The sequence below is a fragment of the Trematosphaeria pertusa genome, assembly GCF_010094035.1.
Source record: "Trematosphaeria pertusa strain CBS 122368 unplaced genomic scaffold BU26scaffold_15, whole genome shotgun sequence".
Classification (NCBI taxonomy): Eukaryota; Fungi; Ascomycota; class Dothideomycetes; order Pleosporales; family Trematosphaeriaceae; genus Trematosphaeria; species Trematosphaeria pertusa.
This window is the reverse complement of record NW_022987226.1, coordinates 395,938-419,908: the sequence shown is the minus strand read 5'-3', so window position 1 is coordinate 419,908 and position 23,971 is coordinate 395,938. Positions and strand designations below refer to the sequence as shown.

The following is a 23,971-nucleotide window of genomic DNA, read 5'->3' as shown; positions in this document are numbered from 1 at the left end:
TCCCGTTGTCCCCTACTCACTGTCCGAAGCCGAAGAGGATTCATCTTCAGAAGATATGTAGATAACATCTGGAACTGGGGTTTCCGAATCCCGTTTGGCCTGATACTCTTCGACTTCATCGTTCTCGTCTTCGCTGAGCTCCTCGCTCCTACGCTTCCTTGGTACGAGCGAGATGATAACGCCTCCGTCCGAATTGCGCCGCAATCTATCGTTGCCGGCCGTATCGGTCTGCTCAGTCTCGCTGTCGCTCGAGGAGCCATCTTCCGGTTGGGTCGCTTCTTGAGACTCCGGCGACTTGTCGCTCTCCACGGACTTCGCTTGCTTGTTCTGAATCGCTTCGTTCTTGGCGTCGACATAAGCATCCGTTTCCTTGACGGCGAACTCCAGCGCCTCATTATGCTCTTTCCCAGCGTCGATAGCGTCCCAGTACTTCTTCGAGCATATCTGATTATGCGAAAGTACAACCTTGCGACTGGGCTTGTTCTCACGATTGGACTTGTAAGGCTTGCGAGGGTGCCACTCCACGAGACCTGGTGCTTCCTGTCGCACAACCACCCCGGGAGGCATATAGAAGTCCATTTCGGTGTGCTTAGCCACGCCTGAGTGGTTCGATCCACAGCCTGGGCAAGTTCGCTTGTCGCCAGCGAGGTAGTATCGTCCAAGGGCGTGATTGACCTCACAGCGCCAGGCAAACTCCTCATGCCTCTCCTGCTTCTCGAAGTAAGCACAGTCTGGGATATCCTGACCGTGCTCCATTGTCGCCGAGCCACTGGGATGAGGACCCAGATCAATTGGCTCCGGGCTGGGTTCAGGTGTTGGCTCGGGCGTTGGTTCGCGTGGGGGCTTGGGTCGCAGGTGCTCCTCTACAGCCTCAACGCCCTTCTGGCGTGCCTCATCCTCAGTAGCGCCAGCATTGAACGCTTCCCAGTATGCCTCCTTGGCGATGCTGTTGTGAGACAGATGTTTAGAGCGTCTGACCCTGCCCACAGGCTTGCTCGGCTTCCAGGTCACGTCCGGTGCAGGCTGATGGAAATGGGAATAAGAAGGCATATAGAAGTCCATCCACTTGAGGCGGGGATTCTCGTTGACGGAGGTGAAACAGCCAGGACAGTTCTTCCTATCTCCGGCATTGTAGTAGTAGCCCATAGCGTGCTTGATGCCACAGCGCCAGACTGGCTTCTCTCCTTCGTAGGTCTGCTCAAAGTATGCCTCGGGCGGTAAGAGCTGATGGTGCTCCAGGGTCTTCGAGCCGCTTGGGTGAGTCGGTTGAGGTGCGCAATCATAACCCGGAGCGCTGAGCTTGCTGGACTTCTTCGGCGGAGTCTTGTTCGAGGACTCCCCGGTACTGGTCGCGCCCCGTGTCCTCTTTTGTTTCTTCTTTGGAGCGCCGTCTGATGGGCCGGGCCGGATGGCTCTCTTTTTCTGCTGGTGACCCCTGGCGAAGACTTTCTGTGAACGCTTCTTTACGTTCTCTGGAGCTCTGGTTGCTGGCTCCTTCTGTCTGGAAGCAATCTGAACTTGTTTATTTCGCTGAGTGTTCGCAGCGGTGTCAATCTGCTCCTGGACGCCAGCAGATGCGGCCATCAAAATGCCTCGGGCTACGGCATTTTCAACGGCAGTCTTCACGTCCAGAATCGTCAAAGGCGGGATCTGGGACTGTGTCTGTGAGCGAGGCCACCTCTCGGCTAGTCGCCGCTTATGATCTTCGATAAGCTTGATCCTCCATCCACGCGCATTTGAGGTTCGGTCGATACGTACCTCGTCTTCTGCGCTTAGATGCGTCTCTAGCTGGGTATTTTCTTCGGGTTCGAGGTTCCTGTCGGCTCCTGGGTGAAGGGTGGACGGTGACGCCGCCGCAGTAACGAGTTGCGCGAAGAGATTATCTACAGGGTGATTGTTAATATCAGAATGCAACAGCACCAAGGGATCAAATATACCAGATTCGTCGAGGTCGATTCCGGCATCCTGAGCAAACACATCCTCTTCATCATGCCCGATAATTGAATCTAGCTCATCTGCCTCGATCGATTTTCTTGCCGAATCTTGCCAAATCTTGGTCCCCGTACCATCTGCGATACTGGGACGCACGATGTCGCCAAGCCAATCACGCGGCGCGGCATTCCGTTCGGCACGAGAAGCTGCTCCAGGCAGATTGCGACTCTTTTGCTTCTTCGATGAAGGCGGCTTGACAACCTGGCCAGTGGGTAAAGTCGCGCCGAAAGCCTTGTGATTAAAGAGTAGTTCGGCGACCTCATCGATCTCCTCTAGTGGTGAACAATGCTTGCCGATAGGATAGTCCTTTGTTGTGTAGCGGACCATCGGGGGTGTACCGAAAGCTCGATGCCAGGATTCGTACATCCTCTGGGCCGCTGGATACGTGTTCTCCGGGTAGAAATCACGGAACATACTATGGTCGAACCGTCGAATGTCCCAGAAATGAGCGCCCTCTTTCTCGTCATTGGCGAGCAAATTGACAGTGCGCGAGTGAGCGTTCCATATGATTTTGGACACGATCTGGTTCACGTTGTTCGACACCGACTGCAGATAGTTCTTGAGCTTATTGCAGCCATCATTGCTGTCGCTCAGACACTGCTCCAGCTGATCGGGATGCAGCGCATGAGCAACGAAGGTTTTCACGAACATGACCTCGTATGTCTTCTGATTTGCTTGATACAGGACGAAGTTGGAATAGTCATCTTTGGTCGGTTCACGGCGATTGAAGTGGACTCCGATCCTGGACCGCTGCGCCCTAGAGATGCCGTTCTTGTTCTGAAATCTCTGGAAATGGGCTCCCGCCAAATCTGACCGAGGTAAGCGTCTTTTTCAAAGACACGACCGTGACACATACTCGGTAGAGGTACTCCAAATGGTAGATCATGTTCCTCATGTTCCTCAGGCTCGAAGATGGCGGACTTCTGTGGTACTTGCCGGACTGCAGACGCTGGAGGGGTAGTTTCAGGTGTGGGATCAACCGAAGTCGGAAATGAAGGCTCGAGGGAGCCATCACTCCAATCGACCTCGTCTTCTATCTCGAGCGCCATGTCTCAGGAGAGTATGTGAAGATTGAAAGCCACGAAAGAGTTGTTGAATGGACAAATGTTGTGAACGCGAAGGCAACGAGAGGCGCCAGGCTGGCCAACAAAACTCATTACGCCTGCCATGTCCCTCTGCCTGGTGCAAACGGACTGCACGAGACGTGGGGACTATGACAATACGTGGGGACCTCATGTCGACGGCGGAAACCGAAATTATGCATAGCGGAGGCAAAAATTGAGCGTTTGCTTCCAGCGCACTCGTTACCGGGTTCCATATGCGGGCTCATATCCCACGCATCCGTCGCCACGCAATTCTTGCCCATGGGGACAAAATGATGCTGTAGGCGGCTTGATTGGCCGCGTGATACGGTCGATGCCGTCGAGCTTCCGTACTCCTGCGTTTGTAGTGCGGTCTTTCCGGAATAGTGGATAGGAAGACAAAAATAGAAATGGCATTGAAAGGTGGGTATGCAAGCGGTGGGCAAGGGTGACTCGAGAGATCACTCGGCAGTGATTGACTTTGCGCTGCTCGCCGTTGGAATTTCTGCTGGAAATTCGGCATGTCGATCCCGGGAAGAGTGGCGGATACCACATGAAGCTTGTGCGCACCAAGATTTCCCTGACGACAGCTTGTCACCCATGTGCGAACCCGGTAGGTATCTTGCCAAATTGCTCGGTGTTTTGCGCGTCTGAAATCATGTGAGTGTATGAGAACGTGATGTAATAAAGGCAATACCAGGCAGCAATATTAGTCGGGTGATGAACCTGACAAGCGGGCCCCCACCGACTCAGACCTAGGCACGGAGGGCCCCTTCCGTCGTATTTGACGGCTGTAAAGTGCGTAGAAATGTGAGATCAAAAGATGAAGAAGATTATAAAGAAGTCTCTCATGCCACTCATGGTCGTGCCGTTCGCCATGGGTTTTGGTGTGAACTCGGCCCTGGTTCATCGTAATGGAAAGAAAACAAAAAAAAACATAAGAGGAAGAAAAGAAGTTGCATGTCTTCAGTTTGGTTGTGCAAAGCCCCCAGTGAAGGCACTCCGTAGATTGCGAAAGCGGCAAATTGGTGTCGATGTTGCAGCGGAAGGTAGGTGGACCTCTCCATGACGCGAAAAGGGTTGGACTTGAGCACATGTTACCGACTGTTAGCTAGAATCGCCCATCGAGAGGAGCAGAGCGGTCCGTAGACACGAATCTGGCATTGTGTGAAGCCCTTTGGATCGCCCATGAGGCAAGGCTTCCCTTTCTTGAAGACACTCGATTATCGACGGCAGCGGTTCTCATGAGCACTGGATTGCGATCCGTCGCTCATCTGGTGTCCTTCAGTAGTAACGAGTAGAGCAGTGGCTATATGCGGTTGATAGTGGTGGTAAGGTGGTGAGCGAAGAGGTTGGATTGAAGTGGGAATAGACGGTACGACGCCAAGCCCCGACATCCGTCTGATTGGCCGACACCCCCGAGCATGAAATGTGGCACGTCGAGTCGCAGCTCAGCAGGAGCTCCAATTCCACAACCCAACCTCAACCATGGGGACGCAGCGCCTCTCTCCAATTGCCCTCCTCCTACCTCTTCTGTTCGCCTCCGCAAACGCGGCATCGGATCCGCCTCGGCCGCGGGGCGTAGGCCCAGAGTGTAAGTCACCTCAAGCTTCCCTGAAGCTCACCACAACACCGCAATTGGAAGCCCGAGAGCTGACACAGCGCCAGTTGCGAAATTCTACAAAGACGCGGCGTCATTCACCTGCATCTCGAACCCCTCCATCAAGCTGGACATCGCCCGCCTCAACGACGACTACTGCGACTGCCCCGACGGCTCCGACGAGCCAGGCACCTCGGCCTGCTCCTACATCTCGCCGCTCTCGCCGCCACAGCCCTCGCGGGTGAAGATCGGCCAGTTCAACGAGACACTAGCCCTGCCCGGCTTCTACTGCAAGAACAAGGGCCACATACCGAGCTACGTGCCGTTTACGAACGTGAACGATGGCGTGTGCGATTACGAGCTGTGCTGTGACGGCAGCGAGGAATGGGAGGGCGTGGGCGGCGTGAAGTGCGAGGACCGCTGTGCGAAGATCGGCAAGGAGTGGAAGAAGCAGGATGAAGCGCGGCAGAAGAGTCTTAGTGCTGCGAACAGGCGGCGGAAAGAGCTGGTCACTGAGGCGGAGAGATTGAGGAAGGAGGTCGAGGATCGGATCTCGACGTTGCAGACACAGATGCAGGGGCAGGAGATGAAGGTCGCAGCATTGGAGAAGAACTTGGCCGAGATTGAAAGGGCGGAGAAGGGCAAGGTGGTTAGGGCTGCGGGGAAGGGCGGGAAGTTGGGCGTGTTGAGTGGGCTGGCAAAGGAGCGGATTCAGGAGTTGACGGAAAATATGAGTAGGGTCAGGGGCGAGAGGGATACGGCGAGATCACGGATTGAAGAGCTGGAAGGCATACTCAGGCGCTTCAAGGAGGAGTATAATCCCAACTTCAACGACGAGGGTGTCAAGCGGGCCGTCAAGGCTTGGGAGGATTACGCTGCGCAAGAGAGACCCGCCCCGGACGATGCTCGCGACCGCGATCTTGACGAGCTGCTCAAGCCCGATTCCGAGAGTGCTATCAACTGGGAAGAGTTCGAAGGCGAAGAAGAGTCCGACGTTGACGTCCGTAAGTCTTGCCTCATCAACGCTTCAAATTGAACCCCTCCACACATCCGCTAACAACCCCCTGCCAGTCTACCAATTCGAAGCCTACCTCCCCACCCCCCTGCGCACCTGGCTCGACGCCAAACTGCGCGACCTGCGCGTCCTCCTGATCGAAAACGGCATCCTCGCAGACCCGCACACCGACACGCCCGAAAGCAAAGCCGTCACGGACGCGCGCTCGCAGCTCAGCACCGCCACGCAGGAGCTCAACAACGACCGGTCCGAACTGACCAAGCACCAAGACGACCTGTCCAAAGACTACGGGCCCGACGGCGTGTTCCGCGCGCTGAAGGGCCAATGCGTCGAAAAAGACAGCGGCGAGTACACATACGAGCACTGCATCCTCGAGCGCACGACGCAGAAGCCGAAGAAGGGCGGCGGGAACACGGGCATGGGCAACTTCGTGCGCATCGAGAAGATCAGCGTGGACGACGATCTGCCGGTGGACGGCAAGGGGCTGGGCTCCGGGGAGCGCTACGTGCTCAAGTACGAGAACGGCCAGCATTGCTGGAATGGGCCGAGTCGCAGCACCCAGGTTATCCTGGCGTGCGCGGAGAAGGACGAGATTTGGAAGATTGTGGAGGAGGAGAAGTGCGTGTATCGCATGGAGATGGGCACGCCGGCCGTGTGTGGGATTAAAGAGGGGGAGCACGCGGCGCCGCCGGTGCACAACGAGCTGTAGAGAAAGGGTTTGCAGGTTGGATACATTGGGTATGGGATGATGTTCCAAGCGGGAAGAAGGGGAGTATGGCGTCGCCTTTTTGAAAGAGCGAAGATGTAAAAAGTAGAAATAGATATTCATTCCAATTTAGCGAGCGTTTGTAAGGCAGCTGGCTTACCTTGTGTCGTGAGGAAAGGATATGGCCATTTTCTGGGAGAATTATTTACAAGTGGTGGATGTCTGTAAAGATACTCGTCGCTCCGAGCTCAGCTTCCCCCGTCAAAGACGTACAACGCGTTCACGGCATCACCGCCTCATGTCTAGCCTAGAGCCCAAATCCTCATGCTTAAGCTTCGCTCTAAAGGACTGCAGCAGAAGTGGGTGTGAAGAAAAGGACCAACGTATTACGGAGCAAGAGTGCTATGAATATCAGCAACCCCGGTGCTGCACTTCCCGCCATGGAACTGGAGATGTAATGCGTCAGTGCGCGGAGGACAGTAGAATGCAGGTCGGGATGATACTATCTGCTGCACTTGAGGCGCGAATTTGATGAGCTGTATGATATTATGAGCATGGAGCAAAAGATACGGAGAAGTGAGTGAAGGTGAAGAATGATTGTGACTTCAATTTGTAATACGGAGCCATTCTTCGCAGGCATGAACGGAAAAAGGTCATAGAAAGACAACAAGAGACTGTTCCCAGGGACACCTGGAGGATGGCTCGAGGGAAGGCTTTTTAGGGCAGTGATTTGTATGGTTCTCTCGGCGGTCGGCGTTGGTAGTTCGACGAGAGGGCTTTGTTTGTTCTCGGTATCTCCATCTAAGGGACGCGGTGAAGTGCTTCCGTGAAGATCCGAACGCGTCCTCCCTGATACTTCGGCTGTTGAATACAGATTTTGGGACATTCATCTCTCGATCTGAGAAATAGTTCAGTTTGATTCCAGCAACGTCCAACTCTTCTTAGAGTGGGTCTTGTAGACAAAGAGCAAGGTCGCCCAGAACTGGTTGATTTGTGATCTCTCGATCTGAGAAATAGTTCAGTTTGATTGATCCGGGAAGACGATTACCCCACATTTCCTACGGATTAGTAGGGACTCAGGAATGACGCCTGTCGCACGATGTAAGTTGTTGGGAGATTTGCCTTCAACGTACGCTAAATGCCTGCCGCCCTATGCCCCACTCTATGAGAGTTTAGCATGATGGAAAGTGGAGCCTAACAAATGGTTCTCCCTGCAGGCGGAGTAGTTCGTAGCGTTACGTAGGCGTGACCTCGGACGACTGACCGGTCAAAGGGGCCATTCTGTGCCTTATGTTCGTATAGATCGGACGCCGCTCAGGCCGTGTAACGGTGGAGCGGAGAGCTGATGATTTCCGGGATCTTGAGCGGCATTCCTTCGGCAATCCTTGATGTCGTGATGGGGTTCGTAACAACCCCTCACGGCAGAAAATTAGCGGAGTGAAGCTACATATGAGCTTGCAGCGATCATGCTTCGCGACTTCGTATCGCCGGATGGCAGCTGGCGAGGGGCATTCTCCGCACGTGGAACCTTCCCAGGCTCTGCTTCACCCTACGCAGTACTGTCTCTCCAGGACCCGGTAATGTCGAATGGTGATGACGTTGGGCTTGATGGAAATGACAGTGTAGGAGCATCACCGGGCTCTTGCGGAATCTCAGATGCACACCCAGACTTCCAAGTCGGAATTCGCTTCTTGAAGCTGCGGGCTGCCCATGCAGTGAGAACAGACCGGGTTGCATCAGCGCAATCGCGTGGTTTGTTTATCCACAGACCGTCACGCGCACCTTTCGCGACCACGCCGCGTGTCTGGGGCACCGAGCCAGCCATTGGGTGCAGGCGATGGCGCAAGGCTGTAAAAGGTGGGTGCGGATCCGGGAGCAATTTGGGGGTTCCGGGGGCCGATCTTCATCATTTGGTCTGCCGCGGCTGCGGGAAGGCAATTCCACCTCTGCTGAATTGGTCAGCAAATTTCAATTTCGATGATGAAGTGGGCGCATTTGCAGCGTTTGCGGTCTTCGGCAAGCCGTCTGTGGCTGTCCGACGGACTGAACGCCGGGGCTGTTGCAGAATACGAACAAACGAAGAAGGACGGAATCAAACGAACAAAACACGGCCCGCAGGCGGCAGTTCGCAAAAGCCGTGAGCATACATGAAAAACGTTCGGCTTCTGCTGTTTGCTGCAGCTCGCGCGCATCAGCAATGCAGGCTGACCGAGGCCGCCCACGGTCCGGCCCCGAAACGGCAAGGGCGATGCGAATGAGGTTGGTGAAGATACTCAGGCTGAACGGACTGCAGGGTGACTCGAGATGCCGCGTGGTGGATGCAGCTGCAGCGACCAGGACCGGCTCGCACCAAGCAAAAGCCACGGCGATATTTTTGATGACACGGAGGCGCTTACCGGGCGTCACGCTGCAGGCTGCGTACCGCGTAAAGAGAGATGCGAGCGTCGGCGAAGAGCCCTGGAGGGTCCCGGGGAGCGAGTGCAAGTGCGAAAGGTATATCGTCGAGGCCTCCAGCCGATAACGATCAGGAGTTGGCGTCGCAGTTGCGCGCACGGCGACAGAGACGGCGACGACAAAGGCGGAAGTGAGTGGCACGGGAGAGGAGCCGTGGCGAGATGTGAGGCGGTTAGGCCAGGGGGAAGGGGCCCATGACTACGGTTCGCGGATGATTCGCTCGCGTAGCCGTGCCTTCCCGGCCTAGCGTCAGGTACAGTATTTGCGCCCCTTTCTCTCCATGATCCAGAAGAGACCACATCATGTAGATTGTCTGAGGGCAGCACTACTGTGGCATTGTGCTTCTTAAGACCTCAGGCGGCCACGCTGATGGCGACACAGATCTAATTCGAGCGCAGGCATGTCGTCGTGCAGCGCTGTAGGGAGCAAGCTTCAGAGATCGCCTGGAAAGCTTCCTTCCGGCGCCGCCCACCCAGGCACCCGCAGCTCCGCACGTCTATTGGCTCGACGCTCGAATTCTGCTTCACGATGCATTCGAGCTGCAACTGCAACTGGGTGCTGAGCCTGTCCTATGGAGACAAGTATTCCGCACTGCTACGTCTGAGTCGCGAATGCGTCGTGCGTGTGATATCTCCCCGGAAAGCGTGCACGCGCCGCTGCGAAATTTGGGCGCGCACTGCTGCAGGTCCCGCTGCTCGCTAGCGCCCGTTTGGGGATGCTTCTCTCTGCTTCGCACCGGCGGCGGCCTCTTGTCGCACCTCCCGCGACGGCGCGCGCTGGGCTGCTGCCCGCCGCACCAGAGGCCAAATGCAAAGGGCCCGCGGCGGCGCAGGCGCTGTGGCAGCGTGGCAGCGTGGCAGCCGTCTGCCGCCGCCGGCGCACCTCTTATGACTGGGTGGCCCTGCAGCAGTGCAGTGCTGTGGTCGGAGATGAGCCCAGTGGAAATTGGGCCTAGTGAATGGCCCCCCGGTCGCTGCACTCAAACGCCCATCGAAGCCCTGCTCCTGGCCTGTCACTCCCCCAGCTCTTCTCCCACGCTGTTCCACTCCTTCGAGCCCAACTTTCACTCATTCCCCTCCGGTCGGGAGACGCACGATCATTCCTCTTCACCACCGCACCCGCAGCGCGCGCAGGCGTCCCACCGCTCCCCGACCCTTCCATTGCCAGCTACTTACGCTCCTTGACACGCAATAATCGGCTCGTTTACAGAGTCTGCCTTTTCCCGCCAGCCGAGTCTCCTCGAGAAACGATCCGGGTGCTCCTGGGCCGCCGACATCCAGACGTTCCGCGCCATACGTCTCAGACCCCGTTCCTTTCGCTCTACACAATACATTCCTTCGCACCGAGATAAACCTCCCGAAACGTATTTTATAATCCACTGCCCGCTATCGCTGCCGACGTGTCGGATGCTGCATGGAGCTCGCGCCTGCTTCCGTCTCCTATAATACCGCACTACGCCCCCGCAACACCCATTGGTAGAGGATATTGGTCGCAGTCGTGTTGGTCGGGTACGTCTTCCCTCCTGTGCGGCTGGTTCATGTTGTTGGTGGTGGAAAGAGCACGAGGAATGCAGATGGACACCTACATGTAGGCCCCATCGCTAACTTCACACGCACGAATAGAAGACCATTGCGCCCAATCCTACTGCCAGTCGCCTGCTGACGTCCGCTCTGGCCAGCAAGCACTGCATAGGGCGGTGACGGCCGTACAGCAGACCTTCGCTCGACAATAGTAAACCCCCCAGAGCGTGGTTGCTACCCTCAGTAAGACATTCCTCACAACATGGACCGCCCATCGCTGCGTGCGAGCTACTGCTCGTCGCTCAGGCGGTTGATCGCTCGACTGGAACTGTCTAACGTTACCAGGTCACCATGAATCGCTTCCTCACGAGAAAGAAGGACAAGAAGAAGGCGCAGCCGGAGCCCAAGCCCGAGCTCGACCTGTCGGCGGCGTTGCCAAAGATAGACGACTTCAGGACGAGTCTCATTATGCCCGGCTTGTCAACACGCTTCAGTATGCTGAGAGAACAGGACGACCCGAGTTCAAAGATTGGAAAGGCAAGCGACGACAGTGTTTTGCAACCAAAACGGCAGTCCCGTCTACACGAGTTTGGTTTCGTCCCAGGAGGGCTCTCTGATATAGCCGAAGTTTCATCGCTTAATGGTTCAATTCGCCCGCCCTTCGCAACCGAGCGGCAGAATTCGTTTGACAGTCACAATACCGACGATGGCTCTGGCAGCATGATGAGCCGGGCGAGACCCGGTGAGGGAAATATTTTGTTTGGCGGGCGACAGAAGATCTACAAGATCTCGGGTAGCGGGTCGTCCAAGGGTAGAGCGTTATACGAGGACGACGTGAACCTGTCCACCTTCCAGAAGCTACGCCAGCAAGAGAAGGAGCGACTCGCCGCCCAGGAGGCTCAAGAGCAGCAGGGCACCGTATACGAGCCCTCCAGTCCCGCCAAGGATACCTACTCTCCGTCCACCGAGGGCTTCAGCCGGCGCAGGGAAACATCATCATCCACCAATTCCGGCACCAACGCTCGCACTTCGACCGCCGCAACATCAATTGCATCACAGGGTGCGAATTCGGTCGCTGGTTCCTCGCCCGCTCTCAACAACTCGGCCCAACCCACGTCGCCTGTGGAGCTCAATCGCTCTACCACCAAGGCCCGCAGGCTGTACGACCAAGGCCTGGACCAGCACATCTACGACCAGCAGTCGTCAGCACTGAACCGACTCAACTCTATTCAAAGAACACGCGCTCCCACAGGCCGATCGACCCCGCCGTTACTATTTTCTCAAACAAGATCTGCGACAAACCTGAACGACCGGTTCAACCGGGGTCCCGTCTTCCGCACCGAAAGTCCAACCGCACTGGGCAATCCCGGCATCCCGAATGGAAAGGATGCACAGTCTAGCGGATCAAGCCCTATCATCTCTCGTCCACAGTCGCCTCCGCTAACTAGCCCTTTGGCGAGTGACAGCGAGGATGGCCAGATGCTTAACTCAGCACTGCAACCTCAAGATCGAGGAAAGGCAACCGCCATGGGTGCCTTCAACAAGCCGAAGCAGGCATTTAGCGAAGAGCGGTATGCCGAGCGTCTCAAGCAGTTGCAGCAAGAGCGCGACGCCTCGGTACCGAAGCTGGACAACCCTAGGAAGCCCTCCTTGCGCGAGCGCGCCGAACTTGAGAAACGGAAACGTGCCGAGACTGCGGCGACTGATCGACAGCGATCCGAGTCGACATCTGAGCAGAAACATGCACCATCTCCGTTTTCGGTGTTCCAGTCGGCAGCCAATCAAATGAAGAGTTCACCTACCACCGCCACCCATCCGCCACGCCCGCAGCCAGAGCCGTCGACGATGAACGTCCAATCCCCTGATTCTCAGCAAGGAGCAACATTCTTCGCATCTCCTGGCTCAAGCGATGACGAGGAAGAAGCTCCTCAGCCAGTCCTGCCCAAGATTCCTGAGCGGGGACGACGAATCGAGAATCTTCCCACCGCGACTGGACCAGCTCCCCCGATTCTGGATCATCCCGCTCTACGTTCGCGGAGTAACTCCCGGCTCCCGGACAAGTTCGACCATCCGCCACTGCCTTCTCGCAGTCCGTCGCGACCCCGGCAGGATGAACCCCGCTCATCTCCCCAGGCTGACCCTGCAGGTAAGCCAGACGACGCAGATATAGATTCTCCCACCCTGGGTCCCAACAATGGTGGTCTCAGCGGCCTCATTCGACAGCATCTACGAAACGTCAGCAATGTCTCATCTGACTACGGCGATAACCGTCAGAGTATAATGAGCCCGCCCCCCTTGCAGACGCAGAATTTTGGTCTCCAGCGACGGCAGCCTACCTCGGAAACTGATACCCCAGCACATTCAAGCTACAGTCACTCTAATCCTTGGGACCTGGATGATATCGAAAGCAACCCGTTCTATAACGAACGAGGAAGCGTGAGCTCTGTGAGCCCCGTCGATGCACCCAAGCCAAAACCGCAGCCGATCAACGATAAGCCTCTTTGGGAGAAGGAGGAGGAGAAGACACATCAACGTGGTGATAGCGTGGAGGAACATGAAGCGTTCCAGCGGGATCTCGTTCAACGCCAGCGCGCCATTCAGGAAAGCCTCAGAGCGAGGGCCGAAGGCCGATCAACAAGCCCTGCACCAACATCATCTGGCGGACTCAAGACAGCCCTAAGTATGCTTCGCGCAAAATCGAGCCGGGAGTCGTTTGCGACGGTCGACGCCCACAGGCAGCAGGAGGCTCCTTCTAAAGCGATGAAGATGCTCGGTATTGGGGCCAACTCGGCGAATGGCAGCAGCACGTCTCTAGCAGGGGATCATTGGAGGCCTGAAGGGCAGTCGCTGCGACAGAAGCCCATGCGCATGCTTCAGCAAAGTGAGAGGGATGCCCAGCGCGAGCGCGAAGAGAGCCGGCAGCGTTCCGCAACCAACGATAGCAGCAGAGATCCGCGACCCCAGGGCAGGTCTCCGCCTTCATCCAGCAGAGCATCTACGAGAGATCGGTCAAATTCTGAGGTCTCCTCTGGCCGTTCCCGCAGCCGGCCCGGACAGTACCGTGACGATCTAGAGCAAGCTATGGCGGAAGGTGTCGGATCTAGGACCACCATGTACCCTCCAAACTCGTCTCCCTCTCTCCCTGGCTACGCTGCCAATACAACCCAGCCCCTCCCCGCGGAGAGGCCATCACTGGATAGTCAAGGCCGGTTGAGATCGCGGAGCAATAGCAGAACCGCTGCGTCTAACTATTTCGAGTCGAAGCATCTCCAGCCAATCCATACTGGCCACGGACCCGTCAATGGAGCTTCGCCTCGACTTTCTCCCGCTGGTCATAGCCCACAGCCACCACAGTTCTCCCCCGGCCTTCCAGCTTCGCCTCGCCCCTCACCTGGCAATCCGAGCCCGAGCTTGAACGCGTTCCGTCCACAAGCCTCGCCCGTACCCCCTTTCTCGGCCAACAACACTCCGCCTGTGTCCAACCCAGGAACGCCAGTTGCGCCGGCCTTCAATCCTAACGCGGCGCCGCAGCCGATGGCGAAGATCGGCACCCTGCGAAAGAAGTCGATTGCTAAGTCTGACATTTCCGAGCCTGTCTTCGTATCTACGACCTCGGTCATCGACACTATCAATCTGCCGCCTGGAGCTTCTCTTAAGAACGGCATACAAACGCCCCCGCCAGTTCCTCCCATCAATCCTAAGAGGCGACGCTTCGGCCTTGGCCGGTCAGAGTACCATGATCCGGGCATTCATCCTGGACTGGGTGCACCTCACGCCCCGTTCGCGGATCCAATGCGGACGAATTCGTCTGACGCACTATCGAGCCAAACACAATTGCCTAGGCAACGACTAAGACAGACATCAAGCGAAGGAAAGAGTTTGCACGGCACAGCGCAGGCGCAGGCTGGAGCCAGCCCGGCTACGCCAACAACTCCTTTCGGACGCAACAACTCGCCACCCCGACCTATCCATGTAAACCCCAACCCTCAGCGCAACATGAACGGCGCCATGTTCTAAAGCTTCTCCTTCCTCTATTAGCCAATTAGGGAGTTTCACTGTCACGGCGCCTGGTCAAAAGCAGCAATATCTCTCACCTACTCTGTTCTACTCTGTTCTACTACGCCCCTTTTAGTGCGATAATTTCTTCTTTGGGTCACCTCTTCAGATTTTCTCCCATGTGCGACCACGGCCTCGTTTTCTTTTTTACTACTAGTCAACTCAGCAATATACCTCTTTGGTGTCCCGGTCTTTTCCTTTCTCACTTCATCTCACGAGAGAAACGTAGGGTACAATGTTGGTTTGGCTCGGGGCGGTTCTGCGGATTATATGCTGGATCAGATCATTCCCTCCTTTGCTAGACTGCGACCTCCACTGGATCATCTCATATTTGTTGGGACACACACCGAGCATAGCTGGGTTATGGGTCGGTGTTTGCTTGGAGGCGCTGCGTAATGGAGGGCATACTTGCCTCTGATCGGATTGGGATGGAACAGGGTGTTATTGTACTAGTATCATAGTGCCTAGTTTGAGTACTGGGGTACCGAAATGCGTGCGTTGCGCGAGGCAGCAATGCCGCAGTAGTCGAAATGTAACTCTTAACAAGCTATCATATTGCGATGTTATGCTTGCTATGCTATTCTATGCTATGCGATAGCATGCCCTCCATCGAAGAATAAATCCTTGGGCAAACACGAAGCCGGCAGCACTTGCACATCGGGGCGTTGGGGCATCCAGCGCGTTTGGAAGCTACTCAGAGCTGACCCCCACGCGCTTATTACACTCGAGACTTTGCACTAATGTTTCTCACAACAGAGTTTCTTATGATAGAGTTTCGAATGTTTCTGCAGTTGGCCGGATGCAGATCGCCTTCTTTTTTTCCCCAGCATGAGACAACGTCAAGCAAGCCAATGCATAGTGATGAGGCGTTTCTAAGTCATGTAAAGCGTGTGTACGTATCGATATGTAGAGTGACGATGACAGCGCAGTGCAGCGCAGGAATCGCATTCAGCCACAAAGCCGTCGCACCGCATTGTGCATACACAGTAGATAGGCATGCTGTGTATCTCTCACAAAATATTGCCAAGAATATCGACGTCGCTGCATTAGCTGCGCAGATCAGATCTCCCTTACTTCCCTCCCTCCCCTCGTTCTGGATTATCCGAAAACCAGTCCAAGCTGCTCACTACTCCCCAGTCTTCGCCTTTGATTCGCCCTTCCTTTTAATACCATGCATGCAGGCCTTCCTTCTTTCCAGAAAAAAAGAAACTCAAGCAACTACATACTGACAGGGATCCGAAACAAGCCGGCTTTTCTGAAAACCCCTGATCGCCGCCGCCGCCGCTAATGCAAGGGGCCGGTGCGTGATGCGTTTCAGCTGGCTCGCTGGCCCGGGATGGCGGGTCTTGTTGCCGCCGAGCAGCTGGGGCCCCTGCGCGGCGGGTTTGGCGATCAGGAAGGTTGGAGAAGATGCGCGGGGCGATCTGGAAGGTTTGAGAAGCTGGAGCTGGAGATGCACATGCAGATGCAGGTGGGCGATCGTTTTAGCTGGGCGCGAGGTTTGGGGGTAAGGAAGAGGCAAGTGGGCGAAGTGGGAGATTGGGAGATGAGATGGGGGAGCAAACGGCACGGGAATTAAGCATAACGGGTTCGAGCATGCACGAGCATGAAGAAAAGAAAGAAAAGAAAAGTTCGCATTTCGTTTCGCTTCTCACGCTGCTATCGCAGCAGCAAACTTACCACAGTACGTGACCCTCGAGACCTCCAGCGCCTAGAAAAGAAAGTTACTCCTCAAGCTATCACTTGCAGCGGGGAAGCAGATTCCACATCCCCCGAGGAAAGAAAAAGGGGACTAGACCACCAATCACGATTCACGAAGGCGCACTCGCCCCGCGCCCTCTATCGCTCACACATGTTCACTAGACACTCGAGGTCTTCTACCATCTCCATATTCTTACTCGGCCGCTACTTCCCGCATCCCCATCAATCAATCACACCCAACCCATGCCACACTCCCCCCATTCGTCCCCCGTTGCACACTCCCAAACTCTCAGCAACACCACACACGCCGTGCCCCATTCTATTCGAGCAAAGCCCACCGAATCAGAGCAGGCAGAAGCATCGCAATTGGTGCACACACACACACACACGCGCTAAGCCAATTAGCGGATGCGGGCCCCATTTAAGCTCAGGGCTCAAAGCTTACTAACCTCCAGGGCTCAACTGTGTGTGTGTGGGTACTGCAATGAGTTGCACCTGCATGGAGTACAAAATGCATTGCGGGTCCCCGCCCACTGACTGTTGACGTTGTTTTGTTACTACTCACTCTCCTTCTTCGTTCATCGACTTGTGTTCATAGAACCTTCGCTTCTCTTGGAATTTCTCGTGTTAGATACACCATTATTGCACATCGACTGTCCTTTCCTGTCCGAAATTCACTACCCACTACCGTTAACATGCGCTTCTTCTCGGCTCTTGCCTTCGCGGCGTCGCTCGCTTTCGTGGGCGCGCAGGACCTTCAGGGCATTCCTGACTGCGCTGTAAGTACCACTATTCGTGCGCCTGCGCGACCATCACGGATCCCCGCTCAAACGGCTGCAACAACATTCAATTCGCTATCCAGACACCTCCATCTCCATTTAAAAAAGACCATGGCTAACAAAATCTCCTCCAGCTCACCTGCTTCGCAGCCGCCGTGTCGGGCTCAGGCTGCAGCCTCTCGGACACCAAATGCCAGTGCACCACGGGCTCCGATGCCATCACCTCCTCCGTCACGTCCTGCGTGCCCTCCAAGTGCTCCGCGGAAGAAATTGCCAGTGCGTGCTGCACCTCCCTCCGTATCTCGATCACCCCCCACTAACGGAATTTCGACAGAAATTGCTCCCGCGGTGGCAACCATCTGCGCCAAAGCCGGCGTCTCTATATCCAGCCTGCCGACCACTGTCCCGAGTGCTAGTGGTGGCTCTTCGAACGGCAGCCAGACTGCGAGCACGACCGGATCGCAAAGCGGAACGGCGACGGGATCTGGGAGCGCGGCAGAGAATACTGGTGGTGCGATGGCGAATGTTGCGAGTGTGGGTGCTGTTGCGCTTGGATTGGCGGCTGTTCTTGGATTGTAGCCGCAAATTGGATATGCGACACAGACCGGAAACGGAGCTCGACTACCAGCGATATAGATGGTATGGGCAGGGAGATTCTTGATTTTGGGTATGTGTTGAAGGTATAGAATGAGGTTGCTTAACCTCGTATTAGGTTCTTCAAGAGGGCTTCTCTTCTGATATGGGAATCCATACCGAATTCCTCTTTCCTTTACAGTCTCCTAGCTATAAAATACACCCGCTGCAAGGGCGTCATCTGCTGTATGATCGACAGCTTCGGACCGAACCAGATACGGTAATGGCGCCGCCTTCTCCACGTTGTTTCCGCCCTAGATACGATAGGCGAGGTACATGATGCACGAGCGCGGCGCATGGCTCGTATCTGAAGGAAGACATGTTTCCTGGCGAGATCGATCGAGGGCAGGGGCTCCATCAAGTTACGTTCATGCCGCATCCAGTGCATCTACCCATTTGCTCGACCACGCAGTGAACTCATCATCTTTACCAGCCCAGCTCTGCTTGACCAACGCAATGGCGCTCTTGGCTTCTCCACAGCATCTGTCTAGCGTCTGCCTCGCTTCTTCTTCGTCCAGATCATAGAAAGCGCTTGCCAGGTCATCGACGCTTTCCGGTATTGCTCTCAGTGAAACCATAAGGCCGTCCAGCTTCGTCATTGGATCTGGATGCCCTCCGCCAGTCTCGCCGTTGGCAGCAGTGGGCGCCGTAGCTCCTGGTGAAGTACCAGGAAACGTCTTCAGCCTCCTCTTGCTCAACGCCTGGTAGAGCATGCCCATCTTCTTCAGCTTGTTGACACTGGTATCCAGCAGCGCCTTCAACTCCTTATCTCCCTTGCCTATTTTGTTCGCAGCTCCGAATATGTCATCCTCATCCCCGAATCCGCCATCTTCCGCGTCGCTGCCCTTCGCCTCGTCATCGCTATCTTCCACATCCTCACCCCACTCCTTCAACTCTTCCAGCGCGTCTAGTAGTACGCTTCTCCACTCTTCCGCCTTCTTGACCACCAAGCCAGCGACGCCGTCACCGCATAGCTTGAGCAGCGCGTCGCACGCTTCCCACACCATGCCGGTAGCTGCGAGCACGTCTTGTTTCTCGCTCTCAGTAGGGCCCTCATCCTTCGTCTTTCCCTTTGCACTTCCATTTCCCTGTAAACTTTGCCTCCGCTCAGCGAAGCGCAGGACCAGAGACAAAACCTCGCCCCATGTGCCAATTACCCTCCGCACCTGCGCCCTAAGCTCACCACGCATCAAGCTTCCCAGCTCATCCCTCTGTCCTGATCGTGGCGTAGATGCAGCCGCGGCCACCATACCACTCAACACACCAGAGCTGACATCTCCAATCTTCGTTATTAATGCTGACGGCGTGAGCGGCGGCGTGATGAGGAGGAGCGAGAGCGTCGTCGTGTGCGATTTCAGCAGCGTGGTGCAAGCTTTTACCACATCGAGCGGGTTTGGCAGGTCGGTCGAGAAAGCCTGAGGCTCTGAAGACGTGGCATTTGCGGCCGAAGGCGCGAGGGAGGACTGGTAGTGCGGGAGGAGCGTTTGCGTAGTTTTCGAGAGCTCGATGAGGGCGCGGAGGTCGTTCGGTTTTGCCATGGCAGGATTCTAGCGCGTTTTCTATTTTACAGAATGATACCGAAGCAGGAATTCGAACTACCTTCTGCGGGTCAACGTATCATACGACCGTGATAGAAGTGTGCTTTTCCGTTGCTGCTGTTGAGTAGTAATTTTTATGCGGAAAAGTGCTGCACCGAATTTTGGCGGGGCCGTGAAGCTCGGACCATTTATCGATAGCTGCTCCTTATCAATGCGGGGCAGGATGAATTGTACGGAGCAACCTGAGTGAAGCTTTACGCCCAGGAGATTCACATCAAGTGAGTAGTCTTCATATCTAGTAAGTAGTTTTTGAAGTAGTTGAAAAATAGCGTTAATAGATAATGCTGAGGCATGTCTATCTATGTGGGTATTCAAAAGGGTGCGCGAACGCAACCAACAAAGTCCCGCCGCGAGTCCATACAAGATCTGCCAAACGCCTTGCTATGCGATTTTAGTTACAGCCTTCTCCACGTAGACCGAGGGTTGAGACTATGGTCGTAGACATTAACTCATTTCTTAAAATTCAACGAAACAGATGATGTCCCAAAATGACCGAACGCCATGGTGTGTATACCGCGACCTCAAGGGTACTGAGAAGAGAAAGTCTCCTTGCTCGGGCGAGCACAGGCTTGCTCTGTTTAAAGACACAACCCAGATGGACGTGCACGATGCTGTTGAAAAAGCGAGGCGTGGTATGTGCAGGTGAGGAGTCCCCGGCATCCTCCAAAATTATGTAGATGCGAGACGGAAGTGAGGTCGACAAAAGCTTTTGCCGACGGTGTAGCAACACAAAGATCACTAGGCCAGGTCACTATTATGGCCGGCCGAACCGATTAACACCAGGTCACAGCGCCGTTCTTGCTCTGCTGCGGTGATGGATGCGTTGGTCCCGAGCCAGAGGGTTTCTTCGGGGTATATTTGTCCCACGCTGGGTCGATAGATCCGAGAAGCATCTTATAAAGATTCCCTTCATAGGGCTCGGTGTCGACAATGTCCCTTTGACGCGTTAGCTCGAACTTTCGTACTTGAGGCGCGCAATACGTACTTGGTTACAGCATGTTTGTCCAACTCATTGTCTAAGATTTTGAGGCGCTTCGTGCCTACCGGATCGTCCCCAAATTGGATGAACTGAATGCCCACATGTCCCTTCGTCAGTCCCTTGTCGACCAGCTTGTCGACTAGGCTCTTGATTGGCTCCACTACCCCATCCAACCATTCTTCATCATCCTCCCAAACTGCGTCAGTGAGAACGTAGATATTGACGCCCCATTTTTCTTTACGCCAGCGGGAAAGGAGGCCTTTCTGTGGTTTGGTGTGCTCAGGGTGATACCTCTCCAAGATCTTGCCCAGGGCCAAGCCCATGTCACATTGCCCGGCGGGGGTGATGCGATCCAGGATTTCCAGTAGCTTTTCACGGTTTTTGCTTCGGCCCTCTTCCGAAGGCGTATTTGTGAATCGAATTTCGATCCCGTCTGGATCATACTTCTTCACGAGGTAAGCCAGCGTTTCGAATGCTCGCCGGACCTTGCTCCAATGCGACTTCATGGTGATGGAGTCGTCGATCAAAAAGATCTGGGTATCGTTAGCGTACCGATAGTTTAATGGATTCAGATTAGCTTACCTGGTCTCTCGAAGCTAGCCTCTTCAGGTATTCATGTCCTTCAAGTGGCGTCGTGTTGGAACCTTTCTTCGTCCGGGCTATCCACTTCCAAGCTTCTTCTATTGTGACGTGGGGAAACTTCGATCGTTCCGTCCCATTCCCAGGCGCCGAACTAGAAACGACGGCACGAGATGAACTGTCCACAGGTCTAGGCGATGGAGCATGGGTAGAACGTTGCGGATTTGGCGTTGAGTGCCGCCAGGTAGAAGCACCGGCCCCGTTTGCCTTCGGGGTTGCGTCCGGTAAACTGGTGATATCTTCGCCTAGGAAAGGTTCAGATGCAGGTCGCGGGTGTCGCTTGGCAATAGGCGAGCCATTATAGGATGCGTGCGGTGTCTGGTCGAAGGGGTCGGTCTGCTTCTCCTCAGAAGTCAAATTTGAAGACGACGGTGAAATTGGCGAAGGTTGAGGGCCAAAGTCCTTGCTAAGGACGCTTGTAGGCGATGAGGCAAGCGCACCCAGAGGAACACCCGTCATACCAAGGCCTGCTCCAGTTCCAGCTATCTCGGGAGGAATCTCTGGAGGCGTCTGCCTTCTTCCAAATGGATCTGAGTCATCGCGGAAGATCGGAGGGTACGAAGTATCGCTGGGAGGCTCCAACTGGGAGTTGGACCAGGCCTTGGCCGTTTTCAGAGCTTTGCGGGAGCGTTTGTAGACATCAACCGCATCAGGTCGGGACAGAGCCTCGTCTAACATATCCTCGATAATGGTGACCACATCGTGGACCACATAATCATTCCGGCGCCGTTCCTGGCGAACGCGTAAATGCATGTCGATGACTGCTTGAAGGACCTTTTCGCCGTCATGGAAGCAGCCACTGTATGCCGTGCAACGGAGCTTCGGCACTTGGTCGGTAGCAGCTGCACGCTTGCTCTGATATTCCTTCAGTCCCTCCATTCCTAGAACTGACCACACTGCGGCTTCACTATAGACGCAGCCGAGGGACCAAATATCTTTGCTGGGTTTCGCATCGAGAATGGTTCGCTCAAGGAATGAGTCACCTTCGTCCCGGTGATACTCAGGTGCAGCTAATCGCAACTTAGTTTCCAATGCATGGCGGAACGCACAAGCGAACTCACTAAACATTTGGGTTCCATGTGTATCACGTCGCCGAACCTCTTTACCCTTTTGAACTGCAAGCTCGAAGTCCGTCAAGCCTAGGTCTGCAAGCTTGAACACAACATCAAACCTAGAAGGACCGAAAGGTTCTGAGACCAGGATGTTGCTGGTCTTGATGTCGTGATGGATCCTGCATCTGATTAACGAGCCATCTCAAACGACCACAAAGGCGAACTGACCCCTGCCAATACTGCCGTCTGTTATCGTGGTCCGGCAGCTTGTGAATGCGCGCCACCGGCTTGACGATGTCCAGCAGCTCCTCCCAGAGCTTCAGTATGTCTTCCTTCCTTGTAGGAGGCTCGACTCGTTCGAAAAAATCCACCAGCGTACCCCCACCGACATATTCGAGCACCATATAATACGTTTGACCCTGGTGCCATGACCCGTAGAAGCGAGCCATGTTGCGTGAAACGTCATTCTGGTGCCTCAAGGCTTTGTAGGCATCCACCTCGTTATGATGGTATTGGGCGTCTTTTTCGCGGCACGTCTTGAGGACGAAGGTGTTCGTCAAAGGCTTGCCGTTTTCATCCTATCGCATCATCGTCAACGCGCGGCTCTTCGAGGGTGACAGGCATGATTCACCTGCTCCGCGAGGAAGTTGTATCCAGGATAGATCCCAACCTTATAAGTGCAGGAGTCCGGGCCCACTTTGAGGGGTTCGCTTGACTTGATTGGTATAATAACCTCCTTCCGGTATCTCGTCTCATTCAATCGATCTCTACGCAGTGGCTGGGCGCAGAACTGCCATTGCGCGTCGGCGAACTTCTGGAAGAACTCGACGCAATCGGGTGGCCAGTCGTCGGCTCCTCGAAACGGTAGGCGCTCGTCGGCAAGGCTGTCGTAGTGGATGAAGTGGGTAATGTAAGCGCCTTTGCCAATAGAGATGAGGATGGTAAACACAGCCAGGTAGCCCTGCTGGATTGCTTTCCAGTCGTTGGTGGAGCGATGGAAGCAGACCAAGAGCTTCCTGATGGTGCCCTCGGTCAAGTAGCGTCGAAGAGCGTGGATGGGTACGAATGGACGCGTTTGCGCCGGCGTAGACACATCCACAGCCAATACCTGAGCGTTCCGAACCTGGTCCAGAAAGTCGGACACGTCAGACAGAGGATGCGACCATGTGTGCATTGGGAGCGGTGGTGAGGCGGGGCACAGACGCAGTCGGGGAGCAAGAGGGACGTGTATAAATATGGAGGAGCGCACAGGACATCGGTAGCATCGCTAGACTGCTGCGATGAACGACGCGCCTGTGCGATTCAGCGACCTCAGGTGTCCAGGCTGGGCGGCGCGGCTCATTTGTAGGTCGGGAGTGCTTGTCGGTGGGCTGGCCGATTCGAGGGCCGGCGGAGGGCATGCGAGCCCGCACAAGCCAAGCTCGGCCAGCCACCACAGCCGATCCAGCCCTGCAGCGAAGGACGCCGCCACGTATTTGGCACCTCTTTCTCCTTCCACCTCTTCGCCATGGGCGATTCTGCCAGGAAAAAGGGCAGAGAGAGCCATGGACAGGGCTGTGAACACCAATGAAAACGGCATTCGGCGACTACAAAGAAAAAACATTGCATTGACGAGCTGACATCGGACATGAGAAACGACGGGGACACCAGGGAAACAAGCACGATGATGAAATGGGCAAGCCGACCTAGGCAGCAGCTTTGCACCTGCATAGCACCGCCGACGCAGTCTGCCCTGGCCATCAAGACTCACCTAGGTTTGTCCAAGCTACAATGCCGCGCAAAAAGCAACATTGCAGAGACCGTTGGTGGTTAGCACAAGAGAGGACGTTGAATTTGGGTCGCAGTTCCGGATCCTCTGAGACAAGCCCTTTGCTAGGGGGCTGCTAAAGCCAAGACGGCTAGGTGCTGCGATCGCTCAGGAGCCGAAACATTTCTGACAGCACCCTCCATGACGCCGCTCGAAGCTACGACGAGCGCGACACTTGCGCTTTCCCCGTTCTTTACATGCGCGGCATCGCGGGCGAGGCAACAGTCATGGTGCAGATGCCGGCTTCATGGCTCGAATATGCCTTGCAGTTGCTGAGCCACATTGCGCGCATCGGGCTGGCGAAGTCACACGTTGGGCTGTGGGCTGTATGTAAGACATACCTAGTTTGAAAGCCCTT

The 23,971-nt window shown here is 55.4% G+C and overlaps 9 protein-coding genes across 9 annotated transcripts; 4 read left to right on the top strand and 5 right to left on the bottom strand.

Moving 5' to 3' along the window:
* Nucleotides 1-12: 12 nt before the first annotated feature.
* BU26DRAFT_509083 (uncharacterized protein) lies at nt 13-3,041 on the bottom strand (the record flags this gene model as incomplete). Its single annotated transcript, XM_033827125.1, has 2 exons — nt 13-2,801; nt 2,849-3,041. 2 exons carry the CDS (start codon nt 3,039-3,041, stop codon nt 13-15), a joined length of 2,982 nt encoding a protein of 993 aa, XP_033679144.1.
* A 649-nt stretch (nt 3,042-3,690) lies between these two features.
* On the bottom strand, nt 3,691-4,463 carry BU26DRAFT_94733 (uncharacterized protein). The gene has a single exon (XM_033836534.1). It carries the CDS (start codon nt 4,168-4,170, stop codon nt 3,784-3,786), a length of 387 nt encoding a protein of 128 aa, XP_033679143.1. The 5' UTR covers nt 4,171-4,463; the 3' UTR covers nt 3,691-3,783.
* Nucleotides 4,464-4,524: 61 nt separating this feature from the next.
* On the top strand, nt 4,525-6,655 carry BU26DRAFT_464170 (glucosidase 2 subunit beta precursor). The gene is made up of 3 exons (XM_033825159.1): nt 4,525-4,668; nt 4,743-5,678; nt 5,746-6,655. Exons 1-3 carry the CDS (start codon nt 4,563-4,565, stop codon nt 6,396-6,398), a joined length of 1,695 nt encoding a protein of 564 aa, XP_033679142.1. The 5' UTR covers nt 4,525-4,562; the 3' UTR covers nt 6,399-6,655.
* Nucleotides 6,656-7,861: 1,206 nt separating this feature from the next.
* Nucleotides 7,862-9,804, top strand: BU26DRAFT_554175 (uncharacterized protein; the record flags this gene model as incomplete). Its single annotated transcript, XM_033832250.1, has 4 exons — nt 7,862-8,532; nt 8,577-8,888; nt 9,248-9,467; nt 9,535-9,804. The coding sequence occupies 4 exons, from the start codon at nt 7,862-7,864 to the stop codon at nt 9,802-9,804; spliced, it is 1,473 nt and encodes a 490-aa protein (XP_033679141.1).
* A 548-nt stretch (nt 9,805-10,352) lies between these two features.
* BU26DRAFT_94717 (uncharacterized protein) lies at nt 10,353-14,523 on the top strand. Its single transcript, XM_033836533.1, has 3 exons — nt 10,353-10,357; nt 10,472-10,612; nt 10,715-14,523. Exon 3 carries the CDS (start codon nt 10,721-10,723, stop codon nt 14,384-14,386), a length of 3,666 nt encoding a protein of 1,221 aa, XP_033679140.1. The 5' UTR covers nt 10,353-10,357; nt 10,472-10,612; nt 10,715-10,720; the 3' UTR covers nt 14,387-14,523.
* A 2,120-nt stretch (nt 14,524-16,643) lies between these two features.
* BU26DRAFT_522841 (uncharacterized protein) lies at nt 16,644-17,913 on the top strand. Its single transcript, XM_033829883.1, has 3 exons — nt 16,644-16,905; nt 17,040-17,181; nt 17,240-17,913. The coding sequence occupies exons 1-3, from the start codon at nt 16,822-16,824 to the stop codon at nt 17,482-17,484; spliced, it is 471 nt and encodes a 156-aa protein (XP_033679139.1). The 5' UTR covers nt 16,644-16,821; the 3' UTR covers nt 17,485-17,913.
* BU26DRAFT_94702 (uncharacterized protein) lies at nt 17,737-19,197 on the bottom strand. The gene has a single exon (XM_033836532.1). It carries the CDS (start codon nt 19,074-19,076, stop codon nt 17,907-17,909), a length of 1,170 nt encoding a protein of 389 aa, XP_033679138.1. The 5' UTR covers nt 19,077-19,197; the 3' UTR covers nt 17,737-17,906.
* A 664-nt stretch (nt 19,198-19,861) lies between these two features.
* BU26DRAFT_94528 (kinase-like protein) lies at nt 19,862-23,062 on the bottom strand. The gene is made up of 6 exons (XM_033836531.1): nt 22,438-23,062; nt 22,035-22,384; nt 21,816-21,985; nt 20,698-21,764; nt 20,122-20,648; nt 19,862-20,072 (listed from the first exon to the last, which is right to left on the bottom strand). Exons 1-6 carry the CDS (start codon nt 22,978-22,980, stop codon nt 19,910-19,912), a joined length of 2,820 nt encoding a protein of 939 aa, XP_033679137.1. The 5' UTR covers nt 22,981-23,062; the 3' UTR covers nt 19,862-19,909.
* On the bottom strand, nt 23,063-23,765 carry BU26DRAFT_94527 (uncharacterized protein). Its single transcript, XM_033836530.1, has one exon. The coding sequence runs from the start codon at nt 23,544-23,546 to the stop codon at nt 23,145-23,147; it is 402 nt and encodes a 133-aa protein (XP_033679136.1). The 5' UTR covers nt 23,547-23,765; the 3' UTR covers nt 23,063-23,144.
* Between the last annotated feature and the right edge of the window lie 206 nt (nt 23,766-23,971).

Excerpts from the sequence above, each read along its gene's own strand:
- BU26DRAFT_94733 (XM_033836534.1), bottom strand. The coding sequence starts at position 4,170 with ATGTGCTCAAGTCCAACCCTTTTCGCGTCATGGAGAGGTCCACCTACC.
- BU26DRAFT_464170 (XM_033825159.1), top strand. The coding sequence starts at position 4,563 with ATGGGGACGCAGCGCCTCTCTCCAATTGCCCTCCTCCTACCTCTTCTG. Across the intron at positions 4,669-4,742 it reads GCGGGGCGTAGGCCCAGAGT|TTGCGAAATTCTACAAAGAC; the intron begins GTAAGTCACCTC and ends ACACAGCGCCAG. Across the intron at positions 5,679-5,745 it reads AGAGTCCGACGTTGACGTCC|TCTACCAATTCGAAGCCTAC; the intron begins GTAAGTCTTGCC and ends ACCCCCTGCCAG.
- BU26DRAFT_94717 (XM_033836533.1), top strand. The coding sequence starts at position 10,721 with ATGAATCGCTTCCTCACGAGAAAGAAGGACAAGAAGAAGGCGCAGCCG.
- BU26DRAFT_522841 (XM_033829883.1), top strand. The coding sequence starts at position 16,822 with ATGCGCTTCTTCTCGGCTCTTGCCTTCGCGGCGTCGCTCGCTTTCGTG. Across the intron at positions 16,906-17,039 it reads AGGGCATTCCTGACTGCGCT|CTCACCTGCTTCGCAGCCGC; the intron begins GTAAGTACCACT and ends AATCTCCTCCAG. Across the intron at positions 17,182-17,239 it reads CTCCGCGGAAGAAATTGCCA|AAATTGCTCCCGCGGTGGCA; the intron begins GTGCGTGCTGCA and ends GAATTTCGACAG.
- BU26DRAFT_94702 (XM_033836532.1), bottom strand. The coding sequence starts at position 19,076 with ATGGCAAAACCGAACGACCTCCGCGCCCTCATCGAGCTCTCGAAAACT.
- BU26DRAFT_94528 (XM_033836531.1), bottom strand. The coding sequence starts at position 22,980 with ATGCACACATGGTCGCATCCTCTGTCTGACGTGTCCGACTTTCTGGAC. Across the intron at positions 21,765-21,815 it reads ACATGGAACCCAAATGTTTA|CTGCACCTGAGTATCACCGG; the intron begins GTGAGTTCGCTT and ends AGTTGCGATTAG. Across the intron at positions 20,649-20,697 it reads GGCTAGCTTCGAGAGACCAG|ATCTTTTTGATCGACGACTC; the intron begins GTAAGCTAATCT and ends AACGATACCCAG.
- BU26DRAFT_94527 (XM_033836530.1), bottom strand. The coding sequence starts at position 23,546 with ATGGCCAGGGCAGACTGCGTCGGCGGTGCTATGCAGGTGCAAAGCTGC.